This window comes from Nicotiana sylvestris, chromosome 3, assembly GCF_000393655.2.
Source record: "Nicotiana sylvestris chromosome 3, ASM39365v2, whole genome shotgun sequence".
In the NCBI taxonomy this organism is placed as follows: Eukaryota; Viridiplantae; Streptophyta; class Magnoliopsida; order Solanales; family Solanaceae; genus Nicotiana; species Nicotiana sylvestris.
The window spans coordinates 172,846,688-172,869,590 of NC_091059.1; the positions used below are offsets into that span (position 1 = coordinate 172,846,688).

The 22,903-nt window shown below is 41.6% G+C and overlaps 2 protein-coding genes across 2 annotated transcripts; both read left to right on the top strand.

Annotated features, from left to right (window-relative positions):
- Positions 1-13,095: 13,095 nt before the first annotated feature.
- On the top strand, positions 13,096-15,498 carry LOC104244610 (U-box domain-containing protein 52-like). Its single transcript, XM_009800067.2, has 4 exons — positions 13,096-13,453; positions 14,675-14,793; positions 14,891-15,009; positions 15,113-15,498. Exons 1-4 carry the CDS (start codon positions 13,246-13,248, stop codon positions 15,321-15,323), a joined length of 657 nt encoding a protein of 218 aa, XP_009798369.1. The 5' UTR covers positions 13,096-13,245; the 3' UTR covers positions 15,324-15,498.
- Positions 15,499-16,143: 645 nt separating this feature from the next.
- On the top strand, positions 16,144-16,970 carry LOC104244612 (uncharacterized). The gene is made up of 2 exons (XM_070170232.1): positions 16,144-16,387; positions 16,519-16,970. Exons 1-2 carry the CDS (start codon positions 16,144-16,146, stop codon positions 16,968-16,970), a joined length of 696 nt encoding a protein of 231 aa, XP_070026333.1.
- The last annotated feature ends 5,933 nt before the right edge of the window (positions 16,971-22,903 follow it).

Sequence of the window (22,903 nt, forward strand, 5' to 3'; positions counted from 1 at the left end):
TCACAATGAGCTATTTAACTGCGAATTAATGAATCCAGAACCAGAATATGATGCGGAAGAGGCTTTTAGGGAGATAAACCGAGAGTTGGAATATTTCGAGAATAAACCTAAGCCAAATCTGAATGACACTGAACCGGTAAATTTAGGAACCCCGGAAGAAATCCGGGAGACCAAGATAAGCATTCACACGGACAAGAAAACGCGAGAGGCGATAATTCAACTTCTTCTTGAATTTAAAGACGTGTTTGCTTGGTCATATGATGACATGCCGGGACTAGGTGTCGATCTAGTGGTTCACAAATTGCCGATTCATCCTGATTGTCCTCCGGTTCAACAAAAGCAACGAAAGTTCAAAACCGAGGTCAGTGACAAAATTAAAGAGGAGATCACCAAGCAACTGAAAACAGGAGTGATCCGGGTAGTCCAATATACAACATGGTTGGCGAATGTGGTTCCAGTACCGAAAAAGGACGGGAAAACTCGGGTATGTGTAGATTACCGAGATCTGAACAGAGCAAGTCCTAAAGATAATTTCCCGCTGCCCAACATCCACATCCTCGTTGATAATTGCGCCAAGCACGAGATACAGTCTTTCGTAGATTGTTACGCTGGGTATCATCAGGTATTGATGGATGAAGAGGATGCCGAGAAAACTGCCTTCACCACGCCTTGGGGCACCTACTGTTATCGGGTCATGCCATTTGGTTTAAAGAATGCTGGGGCTACTTACATGAGGGCCATGACCGCCATTTTCCATGACATGATGCATCAGGAAATAGAGGTGTACGTGGACGATGTAATAGTCAAGTCCAGGACACAGGATAATCACATCCAAGACTTGAGGAAATTCTTCGAGAGGCTAAGGAAGTATGACTTGAAGCTAAATCCAGCCAAATGCGCTTTCGGAGTTCCGTCAGGTAAACTTTTGGGTTTCATCGTAAGCAGGAGAGGTATCGAGCTAGATCCGACTAAGATAAAATCTATCAAAGATCTACCTCCCCCAAGAACGAAGAAAGACGTGATGAGTCTTTTGGGCAGGCTGAACTACATCAGTCGGTTTATTGCCCAGCTGACAAGCACGTGTGAGCCCATATTCAAGTTGTTAAGAAAAGATGCGGCGATTAAGTGGACAACGGAGTGTCAAGAAGCCTTTGATAAAGTCAAAGAGTACCTTTCGAATCCCCCAGTCTTGGTCCCTCCCGAACCAGGGAGGCCACTTTTCTTGTATCTGACAGTCTTGGAGAACTCCTTTGGCTGCGTCCTGGGGCAACACGATGTGACCGGGAAAAGGGAACAGGCGATCTACTACCTGAGCAAGAAATTCACCAGCTACGAGGCCAAATACACTCTGTTGGAAAAGACATGCTGCGCTCTCACATGGGTTGCTCAAAAGCTGAGGCATTATCTCCAAGCCCACACTACATTCCTCATAAGCAGGTTGGATCCCTTGAAATATATATTTCAGAAACCAATGCCTACTGGGAGACTGGCTAAATGGCAAATCTTGCTTACGGAATTCGACATAGTTTATGTCACTCGCACGGCAATGAAAGCCCAGGCGTTAGCAGATCATTTGGCCGAAAACCCGGTCGATGAGGAATACCAGCCATTGGATACCTACTTTCCAGATGAAGAGGTAAACACCGTAGAAGTGATCTCAGAGGAAGCTCATGTTTGGAAGATGTTCTTTGACGGAGCCGTGAACGCCAAGGGTATAGGGATTGGGGCAATTTTGATCTCACCTGCCGGTCAGCATTATCCCGCCACAGCTAGACTTCGTTTCTTCTGCACAAATAATACAGCTGAATATGAAGCCTGCATTATGGGCATACATATGGCAATCGATCAGGATGTCAAAGACTTACTGATTATGGGAGATTCTGACCTGATCATCCGGCAAGTTCAAGGCGAATGGGAAACTCGGGATGTTAAACTTATCCCATACCGACAACATGTGGAGGACCTCAGCAAGCGCTTTACCTCAATAGAATTCAGGTATATTCCGAGGTGTCGCAATGAACTGGCAGATGCACTTGCTACTCTGGCTTCTATGCTACCCTACCCGGGCGACGCCCACGTTGATCCTTTGGAAATCCAAATCAAGGAAAGACACGGTTACTGCAGTGTAATCGAGGCGGGATCAAATACGCAGCCTTGGTACCATGACATCAAGAAATTCCTGAAGACACAAGAATACCCCGAGCATGCAACTGGAGATCAAAAGAGGACCATTAGGCGACATGCAAGTGGTTTCTTTTTGAGCAGTGAATTGTTATATAAGAGGACTCCGGACCTCAATCTCTTAAGATGTGTCGATATCGAGGAAGCGAGAAAGATCATGCACGAAGTACACGCAGGTGTGTGTGGACCTCACATGAACGGGTATGTCTTGGCAAAGAAAATCCTTCGAGCAGGTTATTACTGGATGACCATGGAAAAGGATTGCTTTAGTTTCGTTCGGAAGTGTCATCAGTGTCAGGTGCACGGTAATTTGATTCATGCACCTCCCACGGAACTGCATCCCATGTCCGCACCTTGGCCATTTGTCGCTTGGGGCATGGACGTCATTGGACCAATTGAACCAAAGGCTTCGAATGGACACAGGTTTATACTGGTTGCCATCGATTACTTCACAAAATGGGTAGAGGCTGTCACTCTCAAGTCGGTCACCAAGAAAGCTGTAGTGGATTTTGTACACTCAAATCTTATCTGTCGCTTCGGTATTCCTGCGACTATCATTACAGATAATGCAGCAAACTTGAACAGTCACTTGATGGGAGATGTGTGCGAGCAATTCAAGATAACACACAGGAATTCCACTCCTTATCGGCCAAAAGCCAATGGTGCTGTGGAAGCTGCAAATAAAAACATCAAGAAGATTTTGAGGAAAACAATACAAAGTTCCCGACAGTGGCATGAGCAGTTACCTTTTGCATTATTGGGGTACCGCACTACGGTACGCACATCGGTGGGAGCGACTCCTTATCTTTTGGTTTATGGGACCGAGGCCGTAATACCGGCAGAGGTAGAGATTCCTTCACTTCGAATCATTGTCGAAGCAGAAATCGAGGACAGCGAGTGGGTTAAGACTCGACTGGAGCAATTGACGTTGATTGATGAAAAGCGGATGGCTGCAGTTTGTCACGGACAGTTATACCAACGAAGGATGGCCCGTGCTTACAACAAGAAAGTCCGACCTCGGAATTTCGAAGTAGGACAATTGGTACTGAGGCGTATTCTGCCGCATCATGAAGAAGCAAAAGGAAAGTTTGCCCCAAATTGGAAAGGCCCATACATCGTAAGGAAAATATTGCCAAGAGGAGCATTGTATTTAGGTGATATCGAAGGGAAATGACCCTGACACAGCGGTGAATGCAGATGCAGTCAAGAGGTACTACGTCTAGATCATACTCCAAGTGGTCCTGACACGTTGAAAAGGGCGAAGGTGTTTATTCCCCACTACTCCCCAAACACTACCCAATTCTCTCTACCAACTTTTGAGCCGTTAAAAAAAAAAAAAAAAAAAAAAAAAAAACAAAACAGCGTTGAGGCCTGAACTACGTTTGACTTGATTCCGAAAGGATACGTAGGCAGCCTCTCCCTGAGGTTCAGTCACACCAACAACAAAATCCCATCCACCCTGAAATTGAAAACCGGGGCATGTCGGACACTTGAGAAGTTTAGTATCAGCTACCTCTCTTTACCAAGTACAAGCCTTCAAATCAATTACCAAAGATAGTGGGAAACCAATAAGCATCACAAATGGAAACCGGCACACCCTGAGTTGAGAGAAATAAAATGAGAGAGTCTCGGCGGTGAAAACCTTCGGGCACCACGAGGCGACGGGAGTAGAGAAACCAAAATGAGAGAGCTTGTTTAGTAAAAACTCGCAAAGAGTGCTATCAAGCGATGACAGGAAGAGAAATGAGAGAGGTCAGCCAGTGAAAACCCGCAAAGGGCGCTGTTGGCCGAAAAGGAATGACGCCACCCCAAGAAGGTCTCGGCAAAGTTCCACCGGTTTTGGAATCACAGATCTGTTCTGGTTCAGGAAAACGCAAGTTCATGGAAGGTCGGACGTCCAGTCCAAAGAGCATGTCATGTCATTTAAAGCCAGCGTTATCTTCCTCAGATAAGTCTTTCTCGTCCCGAAAAGGGTATTCCTTTTCTGATTTGTTTTCCCCTGCTTTGTTTCTTTTCGAATCCCTTTTGCATTTTAACCCCGAGTTCAGGACACACCGGAAAGAGTAGGTGGCATGGTTTGTTTGCACGGAATCCCGTCTCATGAAGGAAAGCACCTCATCTCGTTGATATGATTACCCAAGCATGATGAATCATGACGTTTGATGTTGTTCCGGAGTAAAGGAAAAAGAGAGAAATCTTGAAATCTTCCCCAGCAAGTCCACCTTCGGACAAATCCCCACAGAGTCTCCCCCTGTACAAATCCCAACAGAGTCTTGTACAATCTCCCACAAAATCTCCTCAATATAAAAAAAAAAAAATGGAATCTCCCCAGCACATCCCAGCGAGTCCTTTTGTAAACATTCCCCAACAAGCTTACCCCAACAAATCCTAGAAATCCCACTTTGAAATAAATCCCCAGCATGCCCATTGTACAAAAATCCACACAAAGAATCCACTTTGTAAATATTCCCCACAGAGCTTCCCTTTTGTACAAATCCCCACAAAATACCTCCAATAAAATCCCCGTTGAGAACCTCCAAGCAAAACGGGACACAAAAAAAAAAGAGAAAAGAAAAAAAGAGCCTTACGAGGCAAATCATCACAGAATCTGGAAACACAAGCCTGAGCGGTCTAAAAGGTTTCGGCATATGAATCAAATCAATGGCGGGACTTCACAACAGAAATGAAGACGCAACAAAGCAACCGGGAACGATCAAGGTCACCGAACCGACCGTCATTTTCGAACTAACAATTGTTCTTTAAGTCGAAACAGGTATTAATCCAAGACAACCGTGCAAGAAGCAGGTGTCGCCCAAAGAAGAAGGTACACGGGTACAAGAAACATTTTGGCAATAAGGAATTCACTCAAAAGGTAAGTTCCCGCAAAACTCCCTCTTATTTTTCTATTAAAACAAGAAAACTCAGAAAGATGATCTAAACTGAGCTCTTCCATGCAATCAGCATTAGGGTTTTAAACCCTAAACTGAATTTTCTTTTAATCAGCGTTAGGGTTTTAAACCCTAAACTGAATTTTCCTTTCAGCCAGCATTAGAGTTTTAAACTCTAAACTGAGCTCTTCCATGCAATCAGCATTAGGGTTTTAAACCCTAAACTGAATTTTCTTTTAATCAGCATTAGGGTTTTAAACCCTAAACTGAATTTTCTTTTAATCAGCATTAGGGTTTTAAACCCTAAACTGAATTTTCTTTTAATCAGCGTTAGGGTTTTAAACCCTAAACTGAATTTTCCTTTCAGCCAGCATTAGAGTTTTAAACTCTAAACTGAGCTCTTCCATGCAATCAGCATTAGGGTTTTAAACCCTAAACTGAATTTTCTTTTAATCAGCGTTAGGGTTTTAAACCCTAAACTGAATTTTCTTTTAATCAGCATTAGGGTTTTAAACCCTAAACTGAATTTTCCTTTCAGCCAGCATTAGAGTTTTAAACTCTAAACTGAGCTTTTCCATGCAATCAGCATTAGGGTTTTAAACCCTAAACTGAATTTTCTTTTAATCAGCGTTAGGGTTTTAAACCCTAAACTGAATTTTCCTTTCAGCCAGCATTAGAGTTTTAAACTCTAAACTGAGCTTTTCCATGCAATCAGCATTAGGGTTTTAAACCCTAAACTGAATTTTCCTTTCAGCCAACATTAGAGTTTTAAACTCTAAACTGAGCTTTTCCATGCAACCAGCATTAGAGTTTTAAACTCTAAACTGAGCTTTTCCATGCAATCAGCATTAGGGTTTTAAACCCTAAACTGAATTTTCTTTTAATCAGCGTTAGGGTTTTAAACCCTAAACTGAATTTTCCTTTCAGCCAGCATTAGAGTTTTAAACTCTAAACTGAGCTTTTCCATGCAATCAGCATTAGGGTTTTAAACCCTAAACTGAATTTTCCTTTCAGCCAGCATTAGAGTTTTAAACTCTAAACTGAGCTTTTCCATGCAATCAGCATTAGGGTTTTAAACCCTAAACTGAATTTTCCTTTCAGCCAGCATTAGAGTTTTAAACTCTAAACTGAGCTTTTCCATGCAATCAGCATTAGGGTTTTAAACCCTAAACTGAATTTTCCTTTCAGCCAGCATTAGAGTTTTAAACTCTAAACTGAGCTTTTCCATGCAATCAGCATTAGGGTTTTAAACCCTAAACTGAATTTTCCTTTCAGCCAGCATTAGAGTTTTAAACTCTAAACTGAGCTTTTCCATGCAATCAGCATTAGGGTTTTAAACCCTAAACTGAATTTTCCTTTCAGCCAGCATTAGAGTTTTAAACTCTAAACTGAGCTTTTCCATGCAATCAGCATTAGGGTTTTAAACCCTAAACTGAATTTTCCTTTCAGCCAGCATTAGAGTTTTAAACTCTAAACTGAGCTTTTCCATGCAATCAGCATTAGGGTTTTAAACCCTAAACTGAATTTTCCTTTCAGCCAGCATTAGAGTTTTAAACTCTAAACTGAGCTTTTCCATGCAATCAGCATTAGGGTTTTAAACCCTAAACTGAATTTTCCTTTCAGCCAGCATTAGAGTTTTAAACTCTAAACTGAGCTTTTTCATGCAATCAGCATTAGGGTTTTAAACCCTAAACTGAATTTTCCTTTTAATCAGCGTTAGGGTTTTAAACCCTAAACTGAATTTTCCTTTCAGCCAGCATTAGAGTTTTAAACTCTAAACTGAGCTTTTCCATGCAATCAGCATTAGGGTTTTAAACCCTAAACTGAATTTTCCTTTCAGCCAGCATTAGAGTTTTAAACTCTAAACTGAGCTTTTCCATGCAATCAGGCATTAGGGTTTTAAACCCTAAACTGAATTTTCTTTTAATCAGCGTTAGGGTTTTAAACCCTAAACTGAATTTTCCTTTCAGCCAGCATTAGAGTTTTAAACTCTAAACTGAGCTTTTCCATGCAATCAGCATTAGGGTTTTAAACCCTAAACTGAATTTTCTTTTCAGCCAACATTAGAGTTTTAAACTCTAAACTGAGCTTTTCCATGCAATCAGCATTAGGGTTTTAAACCCTAAACTGAATTTTCTTTTTAGTCAGCATTAGGGTTTTTAAACCCTAAGCTGAACTTTTTCCAGCCAGCATTAGGGTTTTGAACCCTAAACTGAATTCTTCCTTTGTTCGGCATTAGGGTTTTAAACCCCAAACCGAACCTCTCCCCAGCTAGCCGGTGTTAGGACTCCAACCCTGAACTGAGCATGCATATCCTCTTTCATCAATTTTATGAACTTCCTGGTGAATAATTAACGAAATTTTCCTAGTGAAACTGGGGCAGAAAATTTCGTTCGTTTGTTTGTTTTCTCCCGCAGGTCTGACCTCGAGCCACATGGATCGAAATGACCCACGAGATAAATTCCAGTTTGGATTCAAAAGAAGAAAAAGACAAAAGAAGATGTCCCGAGATATCAGAGTAAAGGAAAAGCAGATCGACTCCTACATTTGACTAAGGTCCCGAACTCTGCCAGTCACATTTTATTCGGTATCCCGGAGATTAAACCAGTCGCCGCAACTCGCAAGCATCAAGATTCAGATCAGAGTCTACAAGCAGAATCAGCTAAGACCCAAGATCAAGTCGTGAAAGAATCATAGATAGGAATCTTGTAACTAGCAGTTGACATACGTATAAGTAGTTAGTTCAGTTTCTAATTTTCGTTTGGTTGTAATAAGGCGGCCAGTAACGTAGCAGTGACAACAGCAGTAGCAGTAGCAGCAAGCATTGCAATCCCATGGTAGTCCCAGCTACCAAAACTTCCCGAACTACATTGACCTGATTCCTGTTTAGCCCAGGATATGTAGGAAATCTTTGAAGCAAGATTCGGTCAGATCTTTCAAAAAATGCTTCATACGGAGTGGTCTATAGGCAAAAATCGCTCATACACGCTCACTTTATCTTTGCACGAAAACCCTTCATGTTTCCGAACAAAGAGGGGCAGCTGTGAGCACGTGATTTTTGTTTTGCGCGACAGTCACTCCAAAAGAATAAAATTGGTCCTGTTGTACAATTTTGGATTTCCATGCGGCACTTTGTTGATTTATTAGTGACTTTGGCCCGTTTTTATTTATTTACTTTATTAAAACAAAATTCAAAAAAATGTGTACGTGTCATGCATAATCTGAACCGTAACATGGTTTAAATAGAAAAGCATAAACAAGCATCTTCGTCCGTGATTTTATGTTGTTTGATTTTACCTATTTCGAAATATTTTTAGTGTGTGTGCAAATAATTGTAGTGAGTGTGTATTTAATTTTTATTTTTGATTTTTTTTGCTTAGTTTTGTTTTTAAAATAAATAAGGAAAAGAGATGAAAATAATAATAAAAAATAATAAAAGAAAGAAAAGAAAAGACCCCTTCCGGACTTGGGCCAATTTGTTAAAATTGGCCCAACAAACTCAGCCCAAAATCCAGGCCTGCCCGGTCCAACACCACCTGATGCCCAGAGAATCCAAACGACGTCGTTTTGATACAGGTTGATCTGGGCCGTTGATCTTAAATTGATCAACGGCCAAGATCAATTCCCCATAACCCATCAACAAAACCGACCCGTCTCACCCGGACCGACCCTAACCCTTTACCCTTGAAACGACGTCGTTCCCTGATAGTCAAAGGATCCTGGCCCTTCCTCTCATCTCATCCAACGGCCAGGATCCATTTGCTCACTAACTATATAAACTCCTAACACTACCCTGCCCCCCTATCCAAACCCCAGCCTTCGTCTCCCCAAACAAACAGCCCTAAAACCCTAGCCGCCCCTGCGTACTTCCGCCATGGAAGCCGGCGGCATGGATGCCGGTGACCTTCCCCTGAACACCATAGAACCCCCATGCCATCCTGAACCCAAATCTACCAACCCCATGGTTCGAATCACCCCCAGGTCCTCGAATCTTCATTCGAAGATTCGAGTCAAAACTCGATCTAACCCAACCAACCCCAGTTTCATACCAGACACTCCCCAGACCCCCCTCGTGACCAAACCATACTTGGTTTGGTCCGAATCTGATCAGGGAAGCATGAATCCCAGATCTGAGTTTTGGAATTTGTGGGTTCTTCGTCACTGGTCCATATCCGTTCGAACCGAAGAGGTTAAGGTCTAATGGACTTTAATCCAAGTGTTTCTCGTCTGAGAAACACTTCGTTTAAAGTCCGTTCAGCCTTAAGAAAGGCCTGACCAAGTCCGAGTTAAGGTTTTGATCTTTTTGCGGTTTAAGGTGAGTTTTCTTTCTTTTCTTAGTTGTTTTGGTTTGTTTGATTGTTGTAAGGGTCTGTTCGTTTGCTGTTTATGTCCTTGACCTCTATCAACTGTGCTTCAACCACTTCGCCTGAACCTCTGTTTGTTTGTCTAAATTCCCCCCCTATTCTGATAAGGCATTATGTATTTGTTTGTGCAAGTAGCTGATTTTCGAGTTTGGACTGACTAGTTGACTCCTCGAGTGTATTTCTGCTTAGTCAGTATAATGCGAACCATGTATCAATACTGTTTAAATGTCTGATTTTTGGCTACGATTGTGTATGTTAATACTAATATAGTCGAGTCGACATGTGTCGTCAATTAATTTCAACTGTCTGAGCATAGTAAATCGATTTGCTTCTGTTGAACATCTGTTGAAATCAATTCAGAACCAGTTTTGTTTACTTATAGCTGTTGATTTGGATCAGTCAATGTAAAAAGGATTGTTTATGTTTAAATTCTGAATTGGAAGGCATGTGCACTCGTGCACAGCATGTGCATTGGTGCACCTCATGTGCCTTGTGCACAGCCTGTTTTTCTGCATTAAGAAGCTTTTAAGTTTTAAACAATCTGACAGTATATGCTGTCAGATATATTCTACTGCCCATACTTGCTTTTAGATAATAAAATGAAAAGTTAAAGCCTGCCAAGGGAATGTCATGGGATTAATACTTAAATAGCTGAGTGGAAACTGAAAAGAAATGGGCACATGGGAGGGGTATCTGATTAATTTAACAGGCTGTAAAAGGTTTGATGTTGAGGCTTATAAAAGGGAGGCACATTAAGAGATAGAGGGGGGACAGACATAGAGGACATCTGATAGGGGGAGAGAGAAAGAGATACACAGAAGAGAGTAAAAGAGAAAAGGATACCACCTGATATTAAAGGGAGGACATACACTGTGAGGATATAAAAGAAAAAGGGAGAGCTGATAGAGATACACAGACAGAGCATACATAGATAGGGAGAGACACTGAGAGGGAACATCTGAGAGTTCAAATTTTTGGAAAACAGAAAACTGGAAAAGAATTTTTTTTGTCTGATAACTCAGACAGACAAAAATTAGAAATTGCTTCCTTTCCTTTGTTTTAATTTCACTAAATCTGGACCTGTTTTGTGCCACACTGATTTATCCCAACTGAGTCTGCTTGGTTGTTGCTTGTTCTACTCGAGAGTTTGGTTTAGTTGGGGTGTCTGATCTCACTCCAATTGTTTTGAGAGTTGTGGCTGCTACTCTTCTGTTTCCTGTTGCTGCTGCTATCTTGTCCTGCTGTTACTGCTAGTGCTGTTATTGCTGCTGCACTTGATTGTCATTGTTATTCTGCTGATTGCCCTCTTCTTCAATTGTCAAATATTTCCAGGTACACAACCTCTGAACCATGTATTGTTGAAAGTTTGAAGTTGAAGCAGAAATAAAGAAATGAACATCTGTTTATGTTGTAACATTGGTGTTAAAAATAGGTTGAATGTTAGTTGGGCCTGTATTTGTTTAACTGAAAACTGCAAACATTCTGTATAAATTAACATGTATTCTAAGTTGAGATGAACAAGTAGATAGCATTGGCTTGATAAATCAGATGTGTTTTAAAGCATGCAATCGTTAGCTTTGTTTCAGTTATGATACAATAAACATAGAATCATAGCAAGCACATGTATGTATTTTTGCCTAGATCTCTGAGCCATCGAATTTGCTACATTTGTTTCTATTTGACTCCAAGATAAGATGTGCCCCCAAACTAATTCTCTTGCAGCGTTACATTAACAAGGTAATAATGTATGCTGACCCTTCTACTGGACTACTCGTTCTCTACATAGTTTCGATATGAGCTTCAATATAGATTCCTCGTTTCGAAATGACGCGACTACTTTTTCTGAGTTCAATCAACAGTGGTTTTCCTAATAAACAACTAATCTCATTTATCAAGACCAAATGGGCTAGTTCTGCAATCCGAACTGGAAGGTCGTTTCTTAATGCAAATTTGGTGTACGATATTAGTTTGCTCGCAATCCCCTTAGCAAATTAATGAACTTGTTCACTCCTTAAAAGCGAAGCATGAAATAGTTCTTACCTCATAAACAACCAATTAGGCGATCAAGCAAAAGTTTGGATTCATCATATATAATAGGGACTTAGTAGGTTAGTTGCTTAAATAAGTAAGTTTAGGTATTTTTCTCCTTTATCTTCCTAGAGACAAATGTATTAGAAATGTAGCCGCTTTTAGGATATTCCTTCTAAAATAATGAGACGAGCCTCGCCAAATGAGATGTAAATCGCGGGGCCCTCAATAAATAACCTTGATAATTATCTAGAATTCAGGATGGGCCATTTAATAAATTTCATGGCCTTCTACAAATAATAACGCGCTAGACCCCTTAGGCATCCTTAATGAATTACACTCTTAAACTTGGGTGCACATTGATGTGACCCGAATCCAAATCTCAACGGAGTCGAGATGTGTTAACAACTACGGGTGCATTGATTGTGACGTGGTTCAAGATGCATTTTCACGACGTTGCAATTCTATAAAAATAAATGATAATAATAAAAGCGGTTTAAACTTAATAAAAGCACATAAGTCACAACCTGTATTTAAATCAGATATTTAGCCATTATAACAATTTAAGCGACCGTGCTAGAACCACGGGATTCGAGGGTGCCTAACACCTTCCCTCGGGTCAACAGAATTCCTTACTTAGAATTTCTGGTTCGCAGACTTCATTTGAAAAAGTCGAATATTTTCCTCGATTTGGGATTCAAGATAAACCGGTGACTTGGGACACCAAAAGCCAAACCTTTCCCAAGTGGCGACTCTGAATTAAATAAATAATCCCATTTCGAATATTGTCACTTAAATTGGAAAAACTCCACCCGCGCGTTTAACCCTTCAGGGCGGGCGCGCAAAAAGGAGGTGTGACACTATGTAGTAATGAAATTTAAACTTTTACCTGATCAAAGGAAAAAAAAGTCTTATTTTATTAGTTTGCTAATTAAACCTCTAGTATCAGCTATATTATCTGATGTTTTTGTATTATTTCATCAATACTAGTAGTTGATGCCAAATCAAGCATAGACATGAATTAAGCTTAAAGGCTAAAGCCCCTCCGAATAATTTCAGTAGTACTGGTTATCACAAGATATTAACGATTTTAAACTGTCTACTCGTCAAGACGTGACCAAATTAATAGTCCGAAGAACGAATATATAATAACAAATTGGAGTATGATTTTTAGTGGATTTTCACAAGCCTATGCTATTATATTTTCCTGAATCTTACGGGAAAAAGATATATGGCATATTGGAAGGAAAATCAATCGACGGTAAGTACTAGCCATTGGTTTGCATTTTTAGCACATCATGATATGGTCCAAAAACACTTTACCTCGTGCAAAAAGCTTAAATTCCAATTCAAGACAAACTAGACGTTTCCATTGCCTCTTAAATCGCTGTCTAAGGTCGGTCCAAAGAGAAAATAGCAAGGAGAAGCATGTTACACTAGAGAAATAGAAAAGCAAATTTTCTTTTTATATAAAAGGCACAGTTCGTACATAGAATGTGACATATTCAAAAGCCTGCAAATGTTGACAAAAGAAAGAATCAAAACCTTTTTCCTTACTTTGTGTCTTCGATAGCGACGACCTTTGTTTGTTTGCCTCATAATCGGCCAATTCCGTAAGCATTTAATATTTATTTCCTTCTTCCATATTTTCTCCCTTTTTTTAAGTCCATAATATTTACCTCCAGTCCCCACTAAGCCATTTTTTTTTCCCTTTTTGGACCGGAAGAGATGGGGGTGTATAATTCACTGCTTGAATAGTAGTAGCATCAAGATTTAGAAAAGAGATGTCTTGGGAAATCGAAGAGATTGGAGAAGATAGCAAGAGTGAAGTAAGTAACAAAGATGGTGGAGGAATAACAAATGATGTTTATGTAGCTGTTGGCAAAAATGACTTGCATGTTCTTCAATGGGCACTTGATCATGTCATCTCCCCAGGAATTCGCATTTGCCTTGTCCATATTTTTCCTCCTATTACCTACATCCCTTCACCAGGTAATTGTTACTCCATTTGTCAATTTAGTGTGAATTTGATGCTTCATCCAAAACAGTAGCGCAGACATAGGAAAATTGTGTTACTTTTTCATACTGTGTCTTCACTACTTTTTTCCCTTGATTACTAGTTTACTACAGCTTTACAGAATGATGTATTGAAGAAATCAGGGGAATGTTAAGTTAGGATAATCAGTACATCAAGCAACAACATACCTGCGCTACTCTCGGAACTTACCCCTACCCCTACCCCGAAAAGGAACAACATACCTACGCTACTTTACAGAACTTACCCCTACCCCGAAAAGGATAGAGAGGTTATTTCCGGCAGACTCTCGGAATCCGAGAATACGAATAGTTTTTTAGTTACATGATTAAGATATTTAATATTCTGGCTCTATTCCTTGCTTATGTGACTAGAGTGACGCCACTTGAAAAATAACACACACAAAAAAAATCAATTTAAGGTAATAATTAATGTCTCAAAACTCTAAACTCAAACCCATGTACAAGCCGGATTATGATAATAGGTCAAAATATTTGTGCAAAATTCTGCATACGTTATTGATTGCGGCATCCTGATCACATGAAGATGCCTGGCAATCATAGAGTATTAATATCTATTCCCAAAATTATTCCATACTCCTCCCGTTCACTTTTACTTGTCCAATATTTTAAAAATAGATTTTCAATTTTACTTGTCCACTTTTGCATATCAAGAGAAAAATAATTTATTTTTCATGTTTTGCCCTTAGCATTAATTATTTATTACAAATCATTTTCCAAATCTATTAAGTCTATACACTAATTAATATGGGTATCATGGTAAATTATGCACTTTATTTATTATTTCTTAAAGGTGTGCAAAGTCAATAATGAACCAATAAAGGTGAACCGATGGAGTATATTTGTTTAATTTCTATCGAGGTGAGCCAAACCAAAAGTATGGTGCTTCTGATCTTGTAGTAGCTAACGACGAGACTATAGGTTATGTCACAATGTATCTGGTCTTTTGTCAATAAGAGGCTAGTTGAGATAAAGAAATTGTTTGCACATTGCGTCATTTGTATTCCAACTAAAATTTCCGTGGTTTTTGAACAAACTTTAGCAAGAAGGGTGAAATATTAATGAGGAAAAATCAAAAAGCAAAAAAAAAAAGGGGGGGGGGGGGGGGGGGGGGACTTTTTGACCAACTTGTTAACAATTTGAATTTTGCTTTGAAAGTTGGAAAGTTATCAAAAAGCCAATTGAGCAGAGAGCAGGTGCAAGCCTACATCAATCAAGAGAGTAACAGGAGGAAAAATCTCTTGGAAAAATACATCCGCCTATGCAATGATGCCAAGGTAGGTGCATTTCAACATTATCTGCAAATTTCCCATTTAGCCAAAATCAAAGGATGATTCTTGTTGACATTTACGGATTAATTGGGAATCAATGCAGGTACCAGTAGATACTGTACTTGTGGAGAGCAAATCACCAGCCAAAACATTACTTGATCTAATCGCCGTCGTCAACGTTACCAGCCTTGTGATTGGAACTAAGCGATCACTTTCCACCATGTAATTAGACATACTTTTACGTTAACTCACATCTGATATTTTTGTCCAATTTGAAATGTATAAGTTGGAATTTGAAGAACTGAAGAGTTTATTTTCGTTTCAGACGAGTGAAGAAGGGACATGGAGTAGGAGAATATGTTCAAAAGAATGCACCAGATTTCTGTCAAGTTAAGGTCGTTAGTGAAGGCAAAGAGATTAAGAACGAGCATGTGGTGCAGGTGAAAGGGAGTAGTAATCCTACTTCTCTTGTGCGTAGTAAACAATCTGACAGGAATTTCTTTGAATGCATGTGCTTTTCTGGCAAGTTTAATTGAAATGTGGGAAGAAATATGAGGAAAGTAGGCCTTTGTACAAGTTTAATAGCATAGCGTTACTCTCAGTTTTCTAATTTAGATGTTATGTCTAGTGTCTAGTACATAAAATGATAACATAGAGAAAGTACTCCAAAATATCCACTACTAAATAACCTACTTAATTTTTTTTTCACAAGTTGCATTTTGCTAACTTTGATTATGGTGTTAAGTTGTGTTACCTCCATTTCAATTTGAAGAAGGTATTGTATAGGTCCAAATTTGGACGACCACGGCTACTGTCGAGCACGCCACGAGACGAGGTCTTCACGACACGACGTCTTGTGGCCGTTGAAGACGGTGACGATCGACAGCGGTTAAAGGACGCACGATCTTTGCAGTAGTATAGGCCCAACATGAGGCAATAGGAATATACTTTCGAATATTCTGTATGACATGTCTTTTAGGGTTCGGGAGGGAATTGTCCCTTATATATAGTGAGTAGAAACCCTTGTGGAAGGGGGGAATTTTTGACGAAGAGCACTCATTGTAATATCTTTCTACATTCTAGGTTATCATTTTTGACGCTTAATCATTCGGTTCCACGAGATCAATAAACATTATATACCTTGTTCATCCCTTATGCCTCTCATTCTAGAATTTATTATACTTGACTGAGATTTACCCCTTCATCTTCTTTAATTGATTTAATTAAAAATGTTTCAATATCTTTTGGGTCAAACAATTTGACGCCGTCTGTGGGGATTTCTTTAGCTAAGATTATAGTTTCATCTAGACTCCTGAAAGGGATAATCACTTCTTCCGAGCTTGGTACAAACCAACAATGGCAGGGAAAGGAGATGCAAGGAAAAAAGCCATAGTAGGCGTCACAACCAACCTCCTAGACACCATCAACGAAGATAACAGAGAAGATCAAGAGAATGAAATACCAAACATCACACCCGGGGGAGACACTTCACCTCCCCCGCACGGAAGCGTGACTGCTTCACGCAAAAGGGAAGCCTCCACATCTGCAACAGGAGAGGCACCACTGGTAGTAAGAAGACTGCTGGAAGAATGGATAACCAGTGCTCTGAACACCATCCTTGATAAACCCGCCCAAAGGGATGATAGAATGTGGCACATGCAGATGTTACGATAAACGAGGGTGAGTAAGACGCCCTCCGTACAGGTAACACTTATATTGCTAATAAAGCAGGAAATGATACGCTTGCAGCCGTTTTCAAGAAAATGGAGGAGATGGAAAATGAGAATAAGGCACTCCGTAACCAAATGAAGGAACACCAAGAGAGAGTTGACAAAATACCAGGCGCTCCAAAGTTGCTGCCAAAACGCGATGTTGGTCGATTCATCGAGCAACCATACAGTGAAGAAGCGACCCCCTACACCATTCCAAAGACCTTTAAAATGCCACCCTACTTAAAGATATATGATGGTACTACTGATCCAGAAGACCACATCATCCACTACGTTACAGCCGTAAAAGGCAACGATCTCTCAAAAGAGCAGGTACCATCGGTGCTGTTGAAAAGGTTCGGCGAAAACTTAATAGGGGGAGCCTTGACATGGTACTCTCAACTACCAGCACGCTCGATAGCAACATTCGAGGAAATGGCGGACAAATTCGTCACCGTCCATGTAGGAGCCTAAAAGGCAGAGGCTAGGGTAAATGATATATTTTCCATAAGACAGATGCACAGCGAGGGACTCAGAGACTTCTTAGCTCGGTTCAACATGGTGAGAATGAGCTTGCCAAATGTGTCAGAAGGAATGGCAGTAGCATCCTTCCAGAACAGATTAAACAGAAATGGGTCGAGGAGAGATCGTCGCAACGACGGTCGAAGAGATTAGTTGGGGTCCTGCTTTGGTCGGGAAAGGCATCAACCCTACGTCAGGACGTCTGCCCCGCCTCTACCATGGTGCAGGGATGCTCCTCCTTGACATATGGCACTATATCGACATGAGAAAGGTATGCCTCCACTCCTATCCGCTCACAATTTCTGTGTTTCTCCTTCAGAAATAGTATATGCCCTAGAGAAACTCGGTCCAAAGGTGCAATGGCTGCAAAAGATGAGGTCAGACCCTAGCACTCAGAAGTCAAGCGCTTTCTGTGAATTTCACCAAGAAAGGGGTCACAAAACCGAAGATTGCATAGGACTGCGACACGAAGTAGTATGAATGCTAAACCAAGGCCACCTGAAGGAGCTACTAAGCGATCGAGGACGGACTAACTTCGCCCGCGGACATGAACAACCCCAAGGACCTCCAAAACCAACTTCTCCCGCTCGCACCATACAGATGATCATCGGCGGGGGCGACGACGCAGTGATCAATCATGTCAAGTTCACCATCACAGATAAACTCAAGCAATCAATCACCTACGAACGGTATGATGACCTCGAAGATAGTATCATCTTCGATAAGTCAGATGCCGACGATTTGTCTTTCCCTCACTATAATGCTCTTTTTATCACTTTACGTATCGCAGATACTGATGTAAAAAGAATAATGGTAGATGACGGGAGCGGTGCATGTATTATCCATCCTCGAGTCCTCGTGCAGATGAGACTCGAAGATAAAATAATATCGCATTGTATAACGCTAACAAGTTTTAATAATGTAGTTGAACGGACTTCTGGAGAGATAGTGCTACCCGTCCTACCCGGAGGAGTCACCCTGGGAACGACATTTCACGTCATGAACCAGGAAATAGCTTACAACTCCATCATGGGGTGCCCATAGATACACGCCATGTGAGCGGTCCCTTCCAGTATCTATCAAGTGATCAAGTTTCCTACCCCATGGGGAATATTTAGCATTCGAGGGGAGCAACGCACTGCACAAGAATGTTATGGCGTCGCCCAAGATTGCGCACACACCCAACAACTCGACGGAGCAAATGCGGAAGCATAGCAATCAGCAATGTCGGGAACCAAAACGTGCAGACAGATGTTATCAAGGACCCCGACACCGTGGAAGCATCCGAATCAATGATAGAAAATTTTGATCCTGTCCTGTAAGACAGCAACAACAGCACAAAAAAGGCTTATATCGGGCACAACCTCTCGGAACCAGGTAAATTTCATAAGTTCTTGACTAACCATGCCGATCTGTTTGCCTTCTCCCATGCAAATATGCCAGGCATCCCGAAAGATATCGCCACCCACAAGTTAAACGTTGACCCCCTATACCCGCCGGTGTAGAAAATGAGAAGGAAGTTAAACGCCGCAATCAACGAATCTGTCAGCGAAGAGGTCGATAAGCTGCTCGCAAATGGCTCCGTCCGGGAATCGAAATATCCTCAATGGGTCGCCAATGTGGTCATGGTGAAAAAGAAAAACGAAAAGTGGCAGATGTGTGTAGATTTCATGGACCTAAACAAAGCATGTCTGAAAGATTCTTTTCTATTGCCGCACATCGACCAACTCATCGATGCAACAGTAGGACACGAGTTGCTAAGCTTCTTGGATGCCTATTCGGGTTACAATCAAATCCTCATGGAAGAAGAAGACCAGGAGAAAATCACTTTCATCACTCACCAGGGAACATACTGCTATAAAGTGATGCCGTTCGGACTAAAGAATGTGGGGGCGACATATCAGAGATTGGTCACCAAAATGTTCAAAAACGAACTTGGTAAAACAATGGAAGTCTACATCGACGATATGCTGGTTAAGTCGAAGAGGAAAGAAGATCATATTGGTCATCTAAAGGAAGCCTTCGACATATTGGGATGGTACGACATGAAACTAAACCTCAAAAAATGCCCCTTCGGCGTAAGCTCGGGAAAGTTCCTCAGTTTCCTAGTGTCACAAAGAGGCATCGAGGTCAACCCGGAACAGATTAAGGCCATCGAAAGAATACCCGAAACACTGACCAGCAAAAAGCAGGTACAAAAATTGATGCGACGGATAACATCCTTGTCGAGGTTCATCTCACGGTCATCGGATAAGTGCCATAAATTCTTTAATGTATTAAGGAAGGACAACGGGATTCAGTGGAATATAGAATGCATCGATGTCCTGAGGAAACTAAAAGCGTACTTGTCTTCGCCACCCTTACTCGCCAAAGCAGACCCAGGCAAGTGCCTCCTAGTCTACCTAGCCGTATCTGAAGTCGCGGTAAGTGCAATTCTAGTCCGGTAAAGCCAAGGTACGCAATCTCCATTTTACTATATCAGTAAAACCTTAATTGATGCTAAAACAAGGTACCCCCACCTTGAAAAACTAGCTCTGGCGCTAGTCGTAGCTTCACGAAAGCTTAGACCATATTTTTAGTGTCACCCCATAAAGGTGGTGACAACTTTTCCTCTCAGGAGTATCCTACACAAACCCGACGGCTGGCCAAATGGGCCATAGAACTAAGCGATCACGATATTACATACCAACCACGAACCGCAATAAAGTCGCAAGTGCTCGCCGACTTCGTCATCGATTTCAGCGCAGAAATACTACCCGAAGTCAAGCAAGAAGCGCTTCGCACTTCATCTGAGCAATCCGACCTCTGAGTCCTCTACACCGATGGCGCGTCTAATACATCGGGATCGGGACTAGGACTCGTACTCGAAGTCCCAATGGGAGAAGTAATTCGTCAATCTGTACGATGTCCTGAAATGACTAACAATGAGGCCGCGTATGAGGCCGTAATTGTAGGGTTAAAATTGGCTCTCAAGTATGGTGCTTGGTGGGTCATCCTCCGCTGCGACTCTCAACTCATTGTGAACCAAGTTACTGGGACTTTCCAAATTAAGGAACAAAGGTTGAAGAAATACTAGACCGAAATCCACAAACTGCTGCCAGAATTCAACGAATGTCGATTCGACCAAATACCCCGAGAACAAAACATCAAAGCAAACGGTCTCGCCAAGCTGGCAGCGACAACTAAAAACATCACCAAGGAGAACGTGGTCATCCTCCTCTACTCATCAATAGACCAAGTCGAGGTATATTCTATAAATTTAACTTGAGACTGGCGTAATCGCATCATATCATATCTACAGGAAGGAACACTCCCACAAGATAAAAAAGAAGCCAAAAAGCTCTGAATATAAGCGGTCAGATATAGCCTCATAAACCACGACCTTTAAAAAAGGACGTTCGGCGGCCCGTTAGCCAAATGCCTTAGACCCAATCAGATAAGGCGTGTGCTCAAAGAGGTACACGAAGGCCACTACGGCGCCCATACCGGCAACCGAGCCCTCGTTAGGTGCCTTATTCGTGCAGGATACTATTGGCCCACTATGAAAAAAGAAGTCGCGGAGTACATTAAGAAATGTGAGCAATGCCAGAAATACGCCCCTATGATACACCAGGCGGGGGAACTCCTGCATTTCATCACCTCTCCATGGCCGTTTATAAAATGGGGGATAGATATCGTCGGACCCCTCCCAGTAGGGTGAGGTAAGATATGCTTCCTTTTGGTTTTAACTGACTATTTTTTCAAATGGGTGGAAGCAGGTGCGTTCGCTCAAATACGTGAACAAGAAGTCATCACGTTCATCTGGAAAAACATCATATGTTGCTTCGGCATCCCAAACAAATTAGTTGCGACAACGGACCCCAGTTTGTCGGGAAAAAGAAGACTGAATTTTTCGAAAAATGGCATATCAAGCGGATACTCTCCACGCCATATCATCCTGCTGGCAACGGTCAAGTGGAATCCTCCAATAAAACAATATTAAACATATTAAAGAAAAAGCTTGAAGATTCCAAAGGGTTATGGCTGGAACTACTACCGGAGGTGTTATGGGCCTACCGCACAACGCCGAAGACCAGCATAGGTGAGATGCCGTATTCACTGGTCTACGGCAACGATGTAGTCATACATGTTGAGGCCGGGGAACCTAGCCTGGGATACTCCAATGAGAGTGGATCAAGCAACGACGAAAGCAGGTTACAAGACCTGGATGAGGTCGAAGAACGAAGGGATATGGCACACATAAGAATGGTAGCCCAAAACAACAAGAAGAAAGGTACTATAACAAGAAGGTCAAAGTACGACCACTCAGAGTTGGGGACTACGTACAAAAGGCCAAAACGTAAGCAGCGAAGGACCTGAATGAAGGGAAACTAGGAACAAATTGGGATGGGCCATACAAAATCACAGCAACAGCTAGCAAAGGAGCATTCCAACTAGAAATAATGGAAGGAAAACTATTACAAAATAACTGGAATGTCTCCCACCTCAAGTACTTCCACTTCTGAAAAAAGACGCCACCCGAGTCGTACTCTTTTTCCCTTGCCCGGGTTTTGTCCCAGTCGGGTTTTCTCGGGGAGGTTTTTAATGAGGCGATGAGGGGGACTTCTCGAGGTTCGAAGTATTGTTCATTTCACCGCCTACCGATTACATCTCTAAGCCGAGCAATGAAGGGACTAGATATAAAGAATCTCCATTATATGTACGAAATCGACATGTATATCCGACATATGAATAAAATCACTCCATTATGTATATGAAATCAACATGCATCTCCAATGTATGAATAAAACTAGCATCCACGATACTCCAACAAATAAAATAGAATGCCACCCTCACGACAGGATATTACTTCGGCACCAGCTCGAAAGTAACATCCCAATGGCTAAGGCCATCGACAAAAAATGAGTTCGACATCACTTGAACTACGACGGGATATTACATCGGCGCCAGCTCGAAAGTAACATCCCAATGGCTAAGGCCATTGACAAAAAACAAGTTCGATATCACTCGAACTACGACGGGATATTACTTCGGCGCCAACTCAAAAGTAACATCCCAATGGCTAAGGCCATCGACAAAAAATGAGTTCGACATCACTCGAACTACGACGGGATATTACTTCGGTGCCAGCTCGAAAGTAACATCCCAATGGCTAAGGCCATCGGCGAAAAACGAGCTTGGCCATCGACAAAAAATGAGTTCGGTATCACTCGAACTACGACAGGATATTACTTCGGGGCCAGCTCAAAAGTAACATCCCAATGGCTAAGGCCATCAATAAAAAACGAGTTCGACATCACTCGAACTACGATGGGATACTACTTCGGTGCCAAATCGAAAGTAATATCCCTATGGCTAAGGACATTGCTAACGTAAAGAGTTCGACTAAAACCAAAGAAAGAAAATGACTCAGAGATGTATGACCAAAACAACCTTCATTCACAGTAAATATGTTACAAATATTTGTCTTTACAAAGGGCTCAAATATGCCGTTACAAAAATTGTGAAGCAAAAAAAAGTACAAAACAAATACTACACATCATTTCCGGTGGCATACATGTCTTCGTACCAAGAGTCGGAGGCGAGTCTGTCCGCATCATCAGAATTGATATCATCTCCGTCAGGCGTAAGAGGATCATACCCGCATGCCTCACGAGCTGCACGAGCCTTGGCACGTAAACTTAGAAGCTCCACTTCAGACGCCCTCCCATCAACATGAAGAGCCTTGTACATATCGAGTTGAGCCTCAGCGTGAACCCATAACTCATATAGATGTCGAGGCACGGCGGGATCAGTTGAAGCATAAGATGTAGAAGGTTGCGACTGTCATCGTACGTCCTCCACTTTCAAAGAATTCACTTGCTTGTTCAATGCGGACAGTTTCG

What these genes read in the sequence shown, in the direction of transcription:
- LOC104244610 (XM_009800067.2), top strand. Translation starts at nt 13,246, where the DNA reads ATGTCTTGGGAAATCGAAGAGATTGGAGAAGATAGCAAGAGTGAAGTA. An exon ending in TACCTACATCCCTTCACCAG is followed by an intron (nt 13,454 to 14,674) that starts GTAATTGTTACT and finishes TTGCTTTGAAAG; the next exon opens with TTGGAAAGTTATCAAAAAGC. An exon ending in AAGCGATCACTTTCCACCAT is followed by an intron (nt 15,010 to 15,112) that starts GTAATTAGACAT and finishes TTTTCGTTTCAG; the next exon opens with ACGAGTGAAGAAGGGACATG.
- LOC104244612 (XM_070170232.1), top strand. Translation starts at nt 16,144, where the DNA reads ATGGCAGGGAAAGGAGATGCAAGGAAAAAAGCCATAGTAGGCGTCACA. An exon ending in GCTGGAAGAATGGATAACCA is followed by an intron (nt 16,388 to 16,518) that starts GTGCTCTGAACA and finishes CTAATAAAGCAG; the next exon opens with GAAATGATACGCTTGCAGCC.